General features: G+C 34.9%; 1 protein-coding gene across 1 annotated transcript; it reads left to right on the top strand.

Annotated features, from left to right (window-relative positions):
• The first annotated feature begins 4817 nt into the window (after nt 1–4817).
• Nucleotides 4818–10053, top strand: LOC132713991 (F-box only protein 6-like). Its single transcript, XM_060696730.1, has 8 exons — nt 4818–4977; nt 5317–5446; nt 5847–6002; nt 6865–6916; nt 7399–7506; nt 8226–8349; nt 8742–8868; nt 9477–10053. The coding sequence occupies exons 1-8, from the start codon at nt 4856–4858 to the stop codon at nt 9669–9671; spliced, it is 1014 nt and encodes a 337-aa protein (XP_060552713.1). The 5' UTR covers nt 4818–4855; the 3' UTR covers nt 9672–10053.
• The last annotated feature ends 8517 nt before the right edge of the window (nt 10054–18570 follow it).

The raw sequence follows: 18570 nt of genomic DNA, 5'->3' as shown, positions 1-18570 counted from the left end.
AACTGATGAGTTTTTATGCACATGTGGAATCAGTACCAAAAATCTACATACAAATAATCATGGTCAAATATAGAACATGTAAACATCATAGCAAACGCATATACAATTCTGCGTGCAGCGAGGGAAAAAAATTCAACTTCAACGTAGATCTATATAGTGTATAATTAAATGATTCATTGTAATTCTAACAAGGAAAAAAACAAAAACAACAACAACATTTTGAACTACAGTGTACAAAACATGAACAGTGATTCTTGAATTCTTAATATCAAAATGATATTTATTTTAAGATTTTTAACATTAAGTGTCGTCTGCATATAAATTTGTCGTCTGCTTCATAATTATGTTATCGTTTTATACAAAAATAGAATATATTTTGAAAGTTAAGACTGATAGATATCCGGATACATAAAACAGTCAATGAGTTCAATATTATGATATATTGTTAAAGTTTTTATTTACATAAGATTCTCATTAAACATATTTGATATAGTACACGTGTACTCATGATTTTAAATATGCGATATCTTTACTACATAGTATTCATGTTATAATTTTTTACTTATTAACTTTTAAATCATAATTTTAAAGTCAATTTTAAATACAAAAACACAGCATATACATAAACATATTTCGTCATCTAAAAAGTGTAATAGTCATTTACAGCTGAAATTTATTATCTTATAATTGTACATTTTCATTGTTTATAGTCATGGACATTGTCACTTTGTCTGCGTACCTACTTTCCTGTTCTATCTTACGTTTCTCCGGCCAGTCTTTCCGTAACCAGTACGCAAAGTCACGTTGTTTGATTTGGAAAGTTCGGTTCTCAAGTTTGCCGTTTTTTCCTGGAGCCCTTTTACTGACGAAGATTTTTCCGTTTGAATACCAAACATCGTCTACTTCTTTATCTCTATCCTTGAGTCTAATAGACTGTAAAACTTGTTGATTAAGCCTGGTTAAGTCATGACTTATCGACATTCCTGAATTTTTCAACTCCTTCACATTTTTCATAACTGTTCCCTTTACTTCCCTGCGAACAAACTGCACTATCGTTGGTCTGGTTCTACCCGGTAGATATCGGCCCAGTCTGTGAGCGATACTGATATCATTCATTGTGAGGTTGATTTTCAGCTGATTATTCAATTCAGTAACTACCAGTTCAGCTGTCATGCTCGATGTCTGTTTGGGATCGTCGTCTTTGAGGCCATATAAACGAATATTGTTCATTCTACTGTATTGTTCTGCGTCGTTTTGCGCCCCTTCATTGTAATTAATTTCTCTGTTAAGTCTATCTCTCATTGTTTGGTTATTTTCTTTCAGGGCTTGCATTTCTGAGTTTTGATTGACTATTTTTTTCTTTCAGTTTAGCACAGTCAGTTGCATTTTCTTTTAAAAGATTTATTTCTTTTGTTTTTCCCTTTAATTCATTGTGTAATTTATCATTTTGTACTGCCAACTCATGAATTTCTCCCTCTAGAACCCCAACTCTTTGCTCCACACTTTCTAAGATAGCCTTTTTCATTTCATTCACCGTCTCTTTAATGAGATCTTTTATCCAAGATTGATCAGATTTTCTCAGGACATCATTTAGTTTTGTATTTATTTCTTCTAAAGTTTTTTCCATTTTCTCAATTTTCTGATATGGGGGGTTTTGGGGATTTTTTTTCCAAGAAATCAGTCATTGTTTTTTGTGTTTTGGGATCAGAGTCTTTATGTTGCTGCATTTGCTTTTCGGACTTTTTCTTTTTCTTTTTTTGTTTATTAAGCAACGATGTTTCAAGTGCACTTGCACTAGTGTCTAATTCGCTAGTCGTTGAAGAGTATGCCCTTTTCTTTTGATCACTCATCGTAGTACTGTGTATACTATGTACATTGGTTTATTTAATGTCCCGCTATACTGGATTTACCGGTAATTGGCCGCGCCACTGGAGCGTGACGGATTTTTGATCATATGTTCACCAAACAATTTGAATTTTCCAATACTATCACCCCACCCGCTTCTGAATGGGTGAAGCGAAAAGTTTTTGACTACTAAAAGCACATTTCACAATTTCAATTTAAAAATGTTTTTACCAAAATAGTGTCCGAAAATTGGACCAATATACCCGTTACTATTTTAACCGATCATCCCCTCTATATGGTCCTATTTCACAAATTTTCTCTCTATCTCATTTTTGTGTTTACACTTTTTTCAAACCGGAAGTTGACTTTCAATTTTACTTGTTATCTAATTTATTTTGCTTCGACCAGACGTTTCAATCTTTGTCGCAACAGACAAACATTTCAGACATGGCATTACTTTGTGAATTTCTGCATTAGGGTATATTTTTTCACAAAAATATGCAACTTAATTATTAAACAACGAGCACATACCAAGAACATGGAGAAAAAATTGATTTGTGCTTCGGATATTCAACTGTAATAGAGAACGATTTTCAATGCTGATTGACTGTTCAAATCATTTGGCGGCGTCTTTCATGTGCAGCATCAACATTTAACTTGTCCTATCTATTTGGTATTTTATAATTTTAGCATGTTCAGACAGGCAGAACTTTATTTAATTTACATATCAGAATGAATAATTACCACAGTGTTAATTTACATGATGCATCAACCCATCCACTTTTATGTTATGTAATATTCTCCCTTTTCTGGACATATGTTGTATATTTATACCCCCGCACAACAAAGTTGTAAGGGGGGGTATACTGGAATCAGCTTGTCCGTCCGTCCGGCTGTCCGTCCGGCCGTCCGTCCGTCCGGCCGTCCGTCCGTCGGTTTTTTCTTGTCCGCCCAATAACTTAAGATTCCTTTGACCCTTAGTCTTCATATTTGGCATGGAGGTTAGTCATGATTAGTAGATGACCCCTATTGATTTTGAGGTCACTAGGTCAAAGGTCAAGGTCACAGGGGCCTTGACTTCAAAAAGCTTGTCCGCCCAATAACTTAAGATTCCTTTGACCTACAGTCTTCATATTTGGCATGGAGGTTAGTCATGATAAGTAGATGACCCCTATTGATTTTGAGGCCACCAGGTCAAAGGTCAAGGTCACAGGGGCCTTGACTTCAAAAAGCTTGTCCGCCCAATAACTTAAGATTCCTTTGACCTACTGTCGTCATATTTGGCATGGAGGTTAGTCATGATTAGTAGATGACCCCTATTGATTTTGAGGTCACCAGGTCAAAGGTCAAGGTCACAGGGGCCTTGACTTAAAAAAAGCTTGTACGCCCAATAACGTAATAATCTTTTGGCGCACAGTCTTCATATTTGGTATTGAGATTGTTCATGATTAGTAGATGACCCCTATTGATTTTGAGGTCACAAGGTCAAAAGTCACTGGGGCCTTGACTAAAAAAAGGTTTTCCACCCAATAACTTGAGAATACTTTGACCTTCAGTCTTCATATTTTGCATGGAGGTCAGTCATGATAAGTAGATGACCCCTATTGATTTTGAGTCACCAGGTCAAAGGTCAAGGTCACAGGGGCCTTGACTTCAAAAAGCTTGTCCGCCCAATAACTTAAGATTCCTTTGACCTACTGTCGTCATATTTGGCATGGAGGTTAGTCATGATTAGTAGATGACCCCTATTGATTTTGAGGTCACCAGGTCAAAGGTCAAGGTCACCGGGGCCTTGACTTCAATAAGCTTGTCCGCCCAATAACTTAAGATTCCTTTGACCCAAAGTCTTCATATTTGGCATGGAGATTAATCATGATTAGTAGATGACCCCAATTGATTTTGAGGTCACCAGGTTAAAGGTCAAGGTCACAGGGACCTTGACTTCAAAAAGGTTGTCTGCCAAATAACTTAAGATTCCTTTGACCCACAGTCTTCATATTTGGCATGGAGGCTAGTCATGATAAGCATATGACCCCTATTGATTTTTAGGTCACCAGGTCAAAGGTCAAGGTCACAGGGGCCTTGACTTCAAAAAGCTTGTCCGCCCAATAACTTAAGATTCCTTTGACCCATAGTCTTCATATTTGGCATGGAGGTTAGTCATGATTAGTAGATGAACCCTATTGACTTTGAGGTCACCAGGTCAAAGGTCAAGATCACAGGGGCCTTGACCTCAAAAAGCTTGTCCGCCCTATAACTTAAGATTCCTTTGACCCACAGTCTTCATATTTGGCATGGAGACTAGTCATGATTAGTAGATGACCCCTATTGATTTTGAAGTCACCAGGTCAAAGGTCAAGGTCACAGGGACTTTGACTTCAAAAAGTTTATCTGCCCAATAACTTTAGATTCCTTTGACCCACAGTCTTCATATTTGGCATGGATGTTGATCATGATTAGTAGATGACCCCTTTTGATTTTGAGGTCACTGGATCAAAGGTCAAGGTCATAGGGACTTTGACTTCAAAAAGTTTGTCCAGCCATTAACTTAAGATTCCTTTGACCCACAGTCTTCATATTTGGCATGGATGTTGATCATGACTATAAGGTGACCCCTATTGATTTTGAGGTCACTGGTTCAAAGGTCAAGGTCACAGGGATCTTGACAAAAAAAAAGCTTTTCTTCTCAATTGCTAAAGAATGTCCTGTCCGCAATGTATTGATTTTGACATTTTCACATTTGAAGCATGTAGAATACATAACTTAGCAATGCACTGGCTTAGTAACCTCAGATTTGGCAGGGAGGTTGTCCTTGAGCTCTAAATGGCCACTGTTGATTCTGACAAAGTGGTATGCGGGGGTATTCACGCCATGATAGTGGCAGTTCTAGTTAATATTGTTTACATTCTACTATGACATCATCAATAAATTAAACAGTTTATGAAACACATGTGCTTTTGGGACGCATGTGTGTTCATCGACACATTTTTTTTCTTGTTTTTCAGAAGATATGCCATGCTGGGCAACTAGTCACGACTTTTGTGAAAAGTACCAATTAGTCTATTTACCGGAGTTCGATATAAGCGAGGATAAATTAGACGACAAAAAACCACCAATCAGGATTCGAGACTGGTAATAATCAAGTGAAATTAACCGTCATGTTTTATAAAAGAATAACAGTAACTTTACTATAAAAAGCGTTTATTATCAGGTAATTGAGTTCATGCAGCGATAACCAATTCCAATACCAATTTTGTGTCTTAAACTACAGTTTACAATTCTAATCAATGCTACAGTATGCTATAAGATCTTCCATGGCACAACAAAGTGAATTATTCCTATGAGGCCAAAGAAACTCTTTGTATTAGAAAAAGAAGGAAAAGTGTAATCTTTGTATGGCTTCATGATACTAAAAGTTATTTTAAAACTTTTATTCAAAGAATGATTGGGTTTTTTTGTGTTGTTTTCCAGGTATTGTGCCAGATCGGATTGTGGATGCGAGTACAAAATCAGTGTGCGTCTAATAGCAGACGACAAAGAAACGGAACTAGACGCTTGGAACTTTACTGATAACCGGGAAGAGGGATCTGATTGGATAAAAGTAATTATTTGATCAACCACTTTAAAATTTTATCTTTTTTCTTTACATGTGACATTATACCTGGCAGTTGCCTACAGCGACCACCTTGTATGTTAGGTCCATTATGCTCGTGTAGGTCCCGCAATTATTTAATACATGTACATAGAAATATGGATCTAGGCTAATGGTAATTTGTGTTCAAGTATACCTTAGTGCAAACTTTGAAAAAATCCCTGCGCTTGTTTAAATTTTCCTTCTTTGCCTTGATAAAAAAGTTACCAAAATTGCTAGACAGAGTTCTTCTTCCTTAAAACGATTGCTGTAAAAAATGATTGATTCAGAAAAAAAATGTTGGGAAATGTCACCTAATTCAACACAGTAAATCATGCTTTATTTTGTAACGATAACTTTTGTATTTAAGGTGAAGCACGTGTTCAAAGGCTATCCGTCAGGTGTCCGATATGTAGAGTTTAAACACGGTGGACAAGATACCAAAAACTGGGCTGGACATTTCGGCGCCAAAATGACTAACTCTGGCGTATTTGTAGGAAAGAAAAGAAGCAACAAAAAGAAAAGGGTGAGGCTGAATTATTTTGAAATGATGTGTTTTTTCAATAACTGGATAATCTTGAAAGGCATTTGTACTTATATATTTGCCTTTTTTGTCTTAGAATATTTTTGAAAAAAATCGTTTAAGGTTTTCTCTTCAAACTTGAAATATTTCTTGACTATCAAAGGCAGTTTGGTCTGCCAAGCATGTTAGCAGAATTACATCCCCCATTTTCTGTGTTGCTTTGAATTAACTATCTACCACTGAAGAAAATGGGAGCGCGCTGTCCGCGGACAAATCTTTATTTAAAACAGCATAGGAATTGTCATGGTTTACCATAGTTGTCTACCTTTTATTTATTACTTATAGATTATATGAACGTTTTGAAACGTAGGCTGTCTCCCCTTTGTATAATTTCTGCTGGGTGCATTTCCAGTGGCCCCGATTTGTTGGGTATTGTCGAAGCTGAGTCTGTGAATGTCGCTTTCCTTTGTTGAACATTGACCTGATATTTTATGAAATATTTTCAGTTGAATTGCTGACACAAAATATTATGTGAATGGACATACATCTTTTGCACTTTTTTCAAGGATTTTAAATAGAGGCGAATATTTTAAAATTACAGCTGTAATATGCTGAAAGATTGTTTACTCAAAATCACTGCATACTTATTTAAATGTGAAACAGGTAGAAATATACAAGTTATACAAAACAAATTTTAAATAATGATAATAATTTATTGAATCATAGAAAAAACAACATTTTATAGAATATACAGCTGCTCAACACTAAATGATGTTGCAAAGATGTTTAAGCGTTTGAGGTTAACTTGGCTTTATAATTATAATATACATGTATTTTATTGAACAATTAATTGATTTTCTTGCAGGCTGTCAGAGAGAAACTTGGCAAAAATTTACTCAAGAATCCATGTGCCTCTTGTAAGATCAATTGTTTTTGACTCTTGAAACAATTTTGTAGTTTCAAAGCATATTATGTTTTAATTTTCTTCTTGATGGTTATGTGTATCAAGAATATTAACATTCCCCGAAAAAAGAGTGTCTTTTTAATCCATGTGCTGTACTTTACTAGTTTATTCTTTCTATTTTTTTTGGTAAAGATGAAAAATAAAAGCAAAAACACCCAAAAATATAATGATGATAAATGCATTTTTCAGAAAAATCAATTTGCCCCTCGCTGAATATGCTGAATATAGAAATTTAATAAAAAAAATCAAAATAACGTTTTCTTTTTGGGAATCTATTGTTATAATTGGAAGACTGCGAAAACTGTTCCTATAGCCATGTAAATGCATATTTATTTAAAAAATAAATTGTAAGGTTATGATACTGTCTTCTTTTCCAAATGCGATGTCGTTATTATTCTTCAAAGACTTAATTATATTGATGTTGAAATTTTATAGCGGAATTGGAGGGCTGGGAAATTGTTAGCAATGGCGGAGATGGGTGGTGCTGTGAGGCGGAGCCAGCGGGATGTAAGCCAATCAAAGAGGTCAACGAAGACGCAGAAGGTGCTTAAAATATTTATTAATATTTGGTGATTGTTTGGTAGATGTTTCAAGAGAAAGCATAATTATACTATTTACCTTCCATAGACTATTTTGACCTTGCCTGTTGGCATGCATTCAATTGGCGCCATCAGATAATGGTCTGTACTGTTCACTATTAACTTTTCCCTTAAAATGATGAATCGCATTTTCTACTAGTATATTGAAAGATGGACAATTTCATTTAAGATATTTAGAGTAGTAAGTGTTACAAAAATAAAGAAAGAGTTGCAAGTACTGCATTTTACCTTCTTCTGCACCTTTTTGTGTTTTAGAAGATTAGACACACATATGATTAGCTAACATTTCTTTAAGAAAAATACCAAAACATTTAAAACTTTTAATATTCTTTAATACTAGACCATACAGTCTACCCATAAAAAAAACTATGACATTTCTCTATAGGGCTTTCTTTAACTTTTTTTTCCAAATCAGTAAAACACACTTTCGCCATCAGTAAAACGTCTTGTTTATTTTTTGAAGCAAAGGATAGTGGAAATTTTGTGGAAATAAACTTAGTCTCTCCTTAAAGTTCTTTATGGTCATTAGCGGAGATATTGGTAATGACTGGTTAGGTATCCTGGAAAAAACGGCTTTGCGGAAGGACCAAAAAATTTAGTGCCTACTGTATTAACCAGAGGTAACTTTATGATTTTTAACATCTTGAAATATATTATGTATAGGTGAGTCGTGTTGGTCAACATCTCACCAGGAATGTGAGAAAAAGCAAGTCATTGACCTAGGATTTGAAGGGTTTGATTCTCACTACATGGACGAGAGCAGGCCGGAAATCAAAGTGAGCGAATGGTATGATCTAGAATCATTTTTTTGAATTACATACTGTATAGTTGATCACTGTATCCAATCAGAGTGAATATAACATACCTATATAACCTAATATTTTGGTTAGATATCCCTAAGTTAATATTTATTACATAATTATTGAAAGAGGCAAAGCTTTGCACATCGTGTAGGAAATTGTTTATTCTACTAATTCCAAATGAAGTAGGCACCAGGTACAATTCAACAATTTATATTTTATCCTTCCTAAATACCTTGTAACTTGAAAGAAATATAGATTTTCCTTCTATGATCACTTGTTCTTTTATGTCATTCTAAAAACATGTTATATAAATAAGTCTCATGTATTGTCTCAGTCCATTTAGACGTATAAACCAAGTGTTGTTCTGTACATGCAGGTTTGGGTCTCGTGGCGACGCGGGTTGTTCGTACTGGTTGAAGGTTCGTCTGCTAAATTCCGACATGGAGACGGTTGATGAAAGGGAAGTGAAAGAAACAAAGGACGCTGAGGGTGACTGGTACAAGGTAATCTTAATTGTGAAGATAACATTGTTAGTAGAAACAATTGATAACATTGTATCATTAAACTAATTTCTATTCATGTTAATCTGAATCTGAAAATATTGTAAGAAAATCTAATCAAGATATTAAGCAAATGGTATATGATATTATTTACTGCTACTGCGTGACTAACCAGTAAGAGTTGTTTTTTAGTTTTGTTTTTTTTTCTTGTTCCTTTTTGCATGTTCTAGCCTCTTTTTAGTAATTCTTTGTGGATTGTAATGTTTAAGTTACTGTCTTTGTTCACTTTACAATATTGTACTTGTTTTACATTTTCAAACTTTTCATGAAAATAAGCATGAATCTGGAGGCATTATGAACATGTTTTATACGAGTAGTTAATGAAATTGTGCATGGGGGCGACCCAACTTAGCACCATCAAACTGAATTTGCAAAGGAAAAAACCTTGAATGAAAATATTTCTATTTGTCAAAAACAAATTAAGTATCCGATTTAAACTTTAAATCCTTGTATATGTGGCTCATGAAAACTTTCATGTATAATGTCTGAATTATGATTATCTTATAAAATAAATTCTGCTTAATGCATCTAAATGTATATCATATTTTCAGGTGGAGGAAAACTTCACAGGCTATGGTCCAGGTGTCAGGTTCATTGAATACTCGCATGGCGGCAGTGATACTTGCAGTTGGGCGGGACATTTTGGCGCCAAAATTACATGTTCGTTTGTTGGAGTAGTTGCCGAGGCAGAATCATCATCTTCTTCTTCGTCGTCATCATCATCATCATCATCAGATGAAAATTAAGGAGTTACTGGTGCTTGTGTAATAATTCATTGACAAATGATTGGAAATATATAGATCTATTTACTGTCTTATATTTACTTTCTACAATCAACAAGTATCGGAAATATAAACTGTATGATCCTTTGCTTTACATGTAGGCCTATATTTGTTCATTTTGAAACTTAATCAGCTTTCAGCTTTACTTCAAATATTATGAAATAGACATGATATATTGCCTTTGCACAGTTATTAGTATACGAGACTATTTCTTGAATATTAACTATATAGTTTTGAGTTTTTCTCTTAACAAGATATTATTCTTTCAGTATTTTGATCTTTATTGTATTCTTCATTATATAAATATGACAAAATAAAGTACAACTTTCTCTTGTTGAATCAATAATGTGTTCACGTATAGACTTTAGGTGCTCAAATGTATCCCACTGTGAAAAGATTATACATGTGTAGACATCCCTAAAATTAGAAAATGGTTTAAGTCGCACCATATGGCAGCTTCACTGGTGGAGGTAAACCTTAAGAATCCCTCATTGCATTGTTTCAGTCACGCGCGAGTACCTGAGTGGAGCCATCGCCGTTCCGTTAGCTGGTTGAATAGCTTTTTCACATGAAAGAATAAAAAGAACCAGGCGGGATTTGAATCCACAACGGTGAATGGCCGTGATTTCTCTCATGGCCACGGACGCTTATCCCTGACAAACGTTGTAAAATATGCAGAGGGAATAAACTAATGTATAAAAATTACATACCCTGAAATTTCAAATGGCACGATAAAATGAGTTTTAAAAGACAAAAATCCTGTAATATGCCAAACAAGTTAACTTAAGTGACCTACCCTAAATTGTCTGTGACGTTTATCCTGCAAGTGAAAAAACTGTCACTATAACAAAACAGTTAAACTTCCAGAGTCAAAAAGATAAAGGGAGAGAAATGAAGTTGATTGACCTCATTAGGAAAGTGGACCAAAGATAAGAAAATCTAAATATACTCAAACTTACATCAACAGCTTAACCTCCCCTGAAAATTGCAACAGCTTGATAGCCAGAAAAGGGGGTGGGGTCGAAGGTGAGGATCTGCTGTAAGTGTCGATGCGGAAAGACGGGCAGGGGCTGGTGAGGAGAGCAAATGGGTGAAATGAATATCTCGATGTTGTGATTGGCGTTCACTGCAAAGAAAATTACACAAGGCGTCAGGATGTGGATCAAATAAGGGGAAGAATATCCCGTAAAACATAATTATATGACCTGCTTGTGATTTCAATATGCCCCCTTTCCGTAAGCCTTCTGAATACAAGTCGAGATGTTCCAACTGAAAAAGGCGTTGAAAAGCTTCTCAAAGTTTGAAGAATTACAAGATAATCTAGTTTTCCTGACAATCTAGCGATAAACAGAAACAGACAAACTACAAAACAACCTTCATAAACTAGAGAGGTTTGTGAACAAGACTGGGCTTTTGAGTTCAACATCGACAAGTGGAAAGTGGTTAAGATTACCCGAAAAAAGGAACATTACATCTTACCGTAAATTCTCAAAATCAGGCAAAACTGCCAAGGAACCTTGTTACCATCGCTAAATACCTTAACTGAACAAGCTATAGAAATAATATATCTCAAAGACAAAACAACAAATAAACAAACAAAAACAACTCCCTATCATTTATTCAGATTTGTTCAATTATACAGCACCCTTGGCATATAACATACTAATCGAAAGTGTACAAAGAGCTTCAGCTGGATAAGTTTGCAATAATTATGACTTCAATAGCAGTGTGACACAATTGTTTAATAATCTTGGTTGGTCTTCCATAGAAAGCCACAGTCCCCCATGAAAGGGAGTTCCGTTACAAAATATACGGTATCATTTCGCTATGTTAATCACGACTACTTCATACTTACAAAATTTTCTCATATCCAATATCATCTTTATCCCTATTTACCAAGAAGACTAAGGTATTTATTAGTTCATTAGAAATAACGCCCATACCGGATCAAATCCAGTCCCAGTCTAAATATCTTCAAGGGTAGGCAAGTGCCAGCTTCTTTTTCCACGTGTATGCTTTTATTTTGAATCTTCCACACTTAGGTCTGTGAGCTGTCATCTGAAAAACTCAGAACATAACTATTTTTAACAGTTTTCCTGACAAAGCGCCTACCATTTATGATCAGAATTAATGTTGATGTTCTTCAAGTAATAATGGGTTAAAAGTAGCGTCGAATGCATCAAAACGTGGAGGAAAAGTGATGGAATTCTATTGGTTTAACTTAAAACCAAGGCGACGAACTCTTACAGTGTCAAAATCAGTAATGAGTTAAGAAGGGCACACTAAAAAAGAAAAAAGATTTGTTGATTCCTCAAAATTCAAACATTCTTATTCAATGTTATTTAATACTTGATATAGTTCATGAGTTAAATTAGGTCATAATGCCATTCGATATTCACAGATACATAAAGTTTTACACAATATATATCCAGGCCTAATTTTTCAAACACAAAACATATTATTTGACTTGAAATAAACTAAAACCCTTTGTTGGTTAAGTGATAAAAGGAGCTCATATGAGGTCAATAGCCTAAAAACATAACATTTGTTTTGACGGTTTTTGCACGAGCTGTTTGGCACCGTATTGTGACGTTGATATCGCTTTAATAACTGACAGGTGATATTAAACTGTTTGCATTATTGAAATAGCTAGACCATTTTCTATCATTGTAAAAAAAATGTCAGTGCAAAACAAAAAAAAAATGTTGTTTTTTATTTTTCCATTTTTTGAAACAAAATGGCGCCGTCAATGTGTCGGTTTGCCAATACGGAGGGAGGAAATAAGAACGACGATGGTATCTTTTGTGAAATAAATCACGCTTCCGACCTTCTTAGGGAAATCTTCGATAATGTTAAACTTTTAATTATATGACGCACGCTTTTCCAATCAGAGCTGTGCAGTTTTAAAACAGTGCGCATAAGCAAAAACAATTCGTAACTGTACTAAAATAATAAAATTTCACAGCAATGATGACGGTATTTCGCAGTAAAGATTCATTTTTATAGCGTAAAGATTCAGTGATAAACTTGCTCTGGTAAATTTGAACTCCTTATTAAGCACTTAGCTCAATCGTTTTTAAGTATAATAGGAAAGAGAGTTTCAAGTTGACAAATGAGCCGCGTCACGACAAAACCAACATAGTGGGTTTGCAACCAGCATGGATCCAGACCAGCCTGCGCATCCATGCTATTTGCTTACCAACTCTATTACAAGTGGAGAACAGCATGGATCCTGATCAGATGCGCAGGCTGCTCTGGATACATGCTGGTCGCAAACCCACTATGTTGGTTTTGTCATGACACGGCTCAAATCTATTTTCATCCCATAAAACGACACTTGATACATTGTCCTCGCACCAGACAACAATTTCAGGGCAAAGTTAAACTATTTAAAGTCATATACACTTTTCATCGTAATTTTATTTTCAGTGTCAAGATGTTTTCCAAGTTATGTAACATGTCGCGGCTATATACATATTAGAATAAACATTTTAATATGAATGGAATAAGGAAAATATCTCATCACATGGATATCATTGTTGAACATAACGGACACTCCAAATATAAGATTATATAATTGAGAAAATTGTTATGTGCAGTGGATGTGCACGTCAGACACTTGAAGTTGTTGAATCTGTCTTGCTTAAGAAATATGTGTCAATATTTTGCGTTGTTATTCGAGGCATACTCTATCAAATCGTTGAAATACCGTAATTCATGCTAATATAAGTGAAAGTCTGGGTTTTTATTTCGTGAGATAAAATCCATATCATTCAGAGTATATCACTCATAGTGTTGTTAACAAAGCTTTTCCTAATCTTTTGCGGCCAACGTATTAATTATCATTCCGTAAATTTCCTTACAAATGCATTCCGTTTATTTTAGCCTTGCTCCGGTTTGTTATATTTGTACGTGTGTATGTAGTATTTGCCTGATGATGCCCATCCGTCTCTTAAGGCACAAAAAGCAGCTTTCGCTGTCGAGAACGGAGCCCGGATATGTCACCAGTCATGCCTTAGATGCACAATGTTGTGATAATTGACCTCCATGCAACTAGCCAAATGAATCAATTTCTAGCCAAAAAAGTCACTTATGCAACTGAGTTTATCACTTAGAAACCAATTGTCATTGAGCACTTTGTTGACACTTTGTTAGAAGTTATGTTATATACGGGGAGGAACTGTTACACGATGGATGGAGTTCTTAAGATAACTTGTCAGGAGTTCTTGTGATAACTGTAACAGAGTTCGTCGGAAAATTTTGTATATACTACAAAAACACTCGTCAAATATGATAATTTTTATCTTTAAAAAGCCAGTTTTAGGTGCTAAAGTAAACTTTAATAATTAAGCTTTCTAAAATCTTGTATTATGTGTCAAAAACTTATTCATAGGTCATTTTTCGTCGCCTCTTGCTTAAAATCTGGTAGTTGTGAGTAAAATTTCCACATTATTTACCAATTCACATGTATGGACCTGTTTATTTCTGATCTTCATCCCTGCCATATTACTAGTATAATGCAAAATTGCGGACATAAGGCGCCGGCTTTCAAATTTATACCCGATTTTTCAAATGTCCTGGAGTTCTTGTAATAACTCTAAAGATGTCCTGGGGTTCTTATGATAACTTTTGTTACTGCCAGTGTGTTTCTTGCGCTATATCACGGCACGTTTAAGCGTTTTTTAAGAGCCCAAAAGAGAGGAAGCGAAGGTGGGTAAAATGTTCTCTTAATAAATACTAGCTCCTCATTTGAACCCGCTAGAACGCCTCAAGCCTATAGAAAGTTGTTTACAATACAATGGGTGGAGTTTAGGATTAATTTCAGGTTACACATTTTCAGTAAAAATCTTGGACGTGATATCAACCTGAGCCTTTATCTACATAATTATATTTTTCACGAGTGTTTGAGGACACTGTAGCAACGCTATATGTCGCAACGCCGCTATATGTCGCAACTAACGCTAAATGTCGCAACGCTGACGCTATATGTCGCAATCAACGCTATATGTCGCAATCGCCTACCGCTAAATGTCGCAACGTTGCCGCTATATGTCGCACAAAAATCGATTGCCGCTAAATGTCGCAACCCCTTGACGTTAAATGTCACACTTGGTAGGAAAGTAACAGATGGAACTGAAGTTAAAACATTTAAAGTTTATACCATTTACACATGAAAACATATCCTAGTAAGCAAACAAAAGTTGTATTTCGCGGTATATGGCAAAAACCTTGTATGGCCATAGAAACGGTTTTTGATAAAAGGGATGGATTTGGTTCTCAACCACGGACCAGGTGTCAGATCAAACTTTCTCTTTGAGGATGTCTTTCTCACAAAATGCATCAACAAAAACATTTGGATATACATGTATATTTGTTATATTATTTGACATAACTGAGCAAACCGCTTGTTAATGCTAAGGGGGAACTGTATCTTAATATATATTTTATATTATACCTGTTCATAATCTGACTAGATAGGCTTTACTACATGTAAGTATTAAATAATACCAAATTGATCTGTTGATCGATATTCGTGACTATGCGGTGTATTGTTTTAGGTTTATGACAGAATTGTTATACTTTCATAACTTTTATATTTATCTCAATATTTCTTTGGGAACATTAATGAATCAATATACTATGGAATATTATTGCCAAATGTTGACTGCCTACTGCTTACTGTCAACTGCTTACTGTCAACTGCTTACGGCTAACTACTTATTATTCACTGCTTATAGCATTAAAATAAAAATGGACGACCTATTAGAACTATATTGGTCAAAAAATTATTCAGTTGCCGAAATAGTTGCCGTTCTGGAGGTCAAACACAATATAGTGCAGTGGTATATAGGCCACTTCCAACAGCCTTGCTGTTGGGTAAACCCTTTAGCGATGTGGTTGAGGTGTCCGCCTACGGACCAAGAGGTCTGTTGTTCAAAACACGGTTGGACCCTTGGTATTTTTCTGCCTCCTAATTTCCTTTAATGGTGTCAGAAGTGTTTGACGGACTCATGCGGTAAGCAGGGAGTGTCATTCAGGAGAGCTGGCTAGCTCTGAAAAGTAAAGAGGGGAGGAGTGTAGTGGTTGTAGGTATATAGGCCACTTCCATCAGCCTTGCTGTTAGATTAACCCTTTAACGACGTGGTTGAGGTGTCCGTCTACGGACCAAGAGGTCTGTGGTTCAAAACCCGGTTGGACCCTTGGTATTTTTCTGCCTCCTAATTTACTTTAATAGTTTACAGGTACATATATTCTTAGAACAACATTTATAGGAATTCACTGATAAATTAATAAATATATGGACTATAACATGGAATTCCATAAACGACAGCCAACTGTTGACTGCTTACTGTCTACTTCTGAGTTCTGACTAACTACTGCCTACTGTTAACTGCCTACTGCTTACTGTCAACTGCTTACTGTCAATTGCATACTGTCAACTGCTTACTCCCCCACTAGAAAACAACAACAACAACAACAACAATTAGATAAATAAATAAATACAAAAATGAATAAAAATAAATAAATAGAGGTATTTTTTTATCCGTTTACATATAGAGGTTATAGGCTGACCCATGAAAAAAATAGAGAAACTAAAAATCAAGCCAAAAAGAAATTGTTTTATCATATACTTATAAGTGAAATATTGAGAAATACTGATGAAATAAAATGCGTATTTTCAATTTTAGTATTTTCACTGTAAAAAGCTATTTTTCACTGCAGTGAAATATATTTTCCGTATTTTCACTGCTGTCTTGCCGGACTACTTTCTTCTAAATTCAGACAATCACATAATTTAAGGAGAATTCTTTCAAATTGTAATGTCAAAATAAAAAAAAAAGAAGAGAAATCTATATGATAAACCACGGACTTTAATTGACATTTAAATCCGTGGATAAACAGACAGTTCAAGTTTTTTTCTATAAATACAGGATTTATTATCATCTTGTGGTATGGAAATTATCATATTTCATTCATGGCTACCGCCACTCATAAAATAATTATTGTCTTGCCACTAGATGAAAATAAATCCTGTATTTATAGAAAACACTTGAATATCCTCCATGAATTATGTCATAATATGTTCAAAAGCAACCAGACATAAAATCGTATGTATTAGATATCTGGATGTATATTAATAATGATAATTCAATAAGCATGAACCGAATGTTCATTTTTTCTTGTGTGCGACAAATTAAGAATAATTCAAATATCGATTGAATTATACATCCAATTTGTCGTTAGATAAATCATCAAAGGGTGATAATAAGACAACAACTTAATACATGTAAATGTGAACATAATATTACCATTCACAAACGCATTCGTTTTCTGATGAAAACGTGACTTAAACAAACCCTGTTTCGATGAAAGCGAGGCTACGCAAACTTAAAGCTGAAAACGAGGCGACAGTAAGAAAACGTCACAAACGTATCTATGAAACAGTGAAAATGAGGCTAAAGAAAAAAAAGTCCCAAACGCAACCGTGTAACGACGAAAACGAGGCAACAATAAGAAAACGTCACAAACATAACCGTGTCAGTTTTAAAACGAGGCTACAATATCAAAAGCATGTTTCAATTACAATAAAAACGAGGCTACAATAAGAAAACGTCACAAACGTATATATGTAACAGTGAAAATGAAACTACGGGAAGAAGATGTTACAAACGTAACTATGTTACGATAATAACAACAAGAACAACAACAAGAAAACTTCACAAACGGCATGTTACAATGCAAACGAGACTACAATGACAAAACGTAACAAATGTACTGGAATCTATTAGACTTTAACAAAAGGCGTAACAAACATATATATGTAACGATGAAAACGAAACTTATAAGAAAAATATAATCTATTCCATTCGCTTTAGTATGGTTGGCTCAGAAAGTAGTCCCAAAACCGCACATACTCGTATGTTAACATTTTGGAAATGAATAATTTTGCGATTTATGTCGCCAAAATAAGGCCACTGCCTCCAAACTGACAGAGGTCCAAACAGGAATGTTTCTACCACATATTAAAATTATATTAAAATCACTTTCAAGTTTTTTGTTTGCATCTGCGTGATGACATCATCTGCATACTTGGACATGACAAAAGTTCCAATAAAAATGATGATAAAATTTATTATATCTTTACAACGTGCTTCTATTTGTGCATTTTATCTATGGTCTTATATTTAAAGTCAAAGTGTTTAAAAAATTGTTACGTTTTGACAAGATTCTTGTCATTCAGCATATTGCAGATGTGATATATGTGAGGAACGAACAACTCTGCTTCGAAATAATTTAGAAACATCAAAAATAAAACCATGGTGAAGTTAAAATGAGACTACGATACATTAAGTTAACAAATGTATCAGTGTTACGAGGAAAAAGAGGATAAAACATATAAGGGAGAATATGAGACAATAATTTAATGTCATAAACGTGTTCGTGTTCATGTAAATCAGGAAATAGAGTAACCATTCACAAACGTGTCCTTGTTTCGATCAAAACGAGAATATACATGTTATTAGAAAATGTCACAAACGTAACCATATTGCAATACAAACGAGGCCACGTAAAAGGAAACGTGACAAACGTAACTATGAAAACGAGGCTACAGTAAAGAAACGTCACAAACGAATCCATGTAATAGTGAAAACGTGCTTTACAGGGAGAAAACGTCATAAACGTTACCATGTTACGATGAGAACGAGGCTACAGAAGGTAAACGTCACAAACGTAACCATAACGAGGCTACAGTCAAGAAACGTCACAAACGAATCCATGTAACAATGAAAACGAGGCTACAGTAAAGAAACGTCACAAACGTAACCATGTAACAATGAAAAGGAGGCTACAGTAAAGAAAC

This window comes from Ruditapes philippinarum, unplaced genomic scaffold, assembly GCF_026571515.1.
Source record: "Ruditapes philippinarum isolate M1 unplaced genomic scaffold, ASM2657151v2 ctg11925_1_1_1_1, whole genome shotgun sequence".
Classification (NCBI taxonomy): Eukaryota; Metazoa; Mollusca; class Bivalvia; order Venerida; family Veneridae; genus Ruditapes; species Ruditapes philippinarum.
The sequence above is the reverse complement of the archived record's forward strand: the minus strand, read 5'-3'. Positions and strand labels throughout refer to the sequence as shown.

Bases quoted from the DNA above. Each gene is read 5' to 3' on its own strand.
- LOC132713991 (XM_060696730.1), top strand. From the start codon at position 4,856: ATGCCATGCTGGGCAACTAGTCACGACTTTTGTGAAAAGTACCAATTA. The intron at 6,917-7,398 runs GTAAGATCAATT...GAAATTTTATAG, and splicing joins CAAGAATCCATGTGCCTCTT to CGGAATTGGAGGGCTGGGAA. The intron at 8,350-8,741 runs GTATGATCTAGA...CTGTACATGCAG, and splicing joins GAAATCAAAGTGAGCGAATG to GTTTGGGTCTCGTGGCGACG.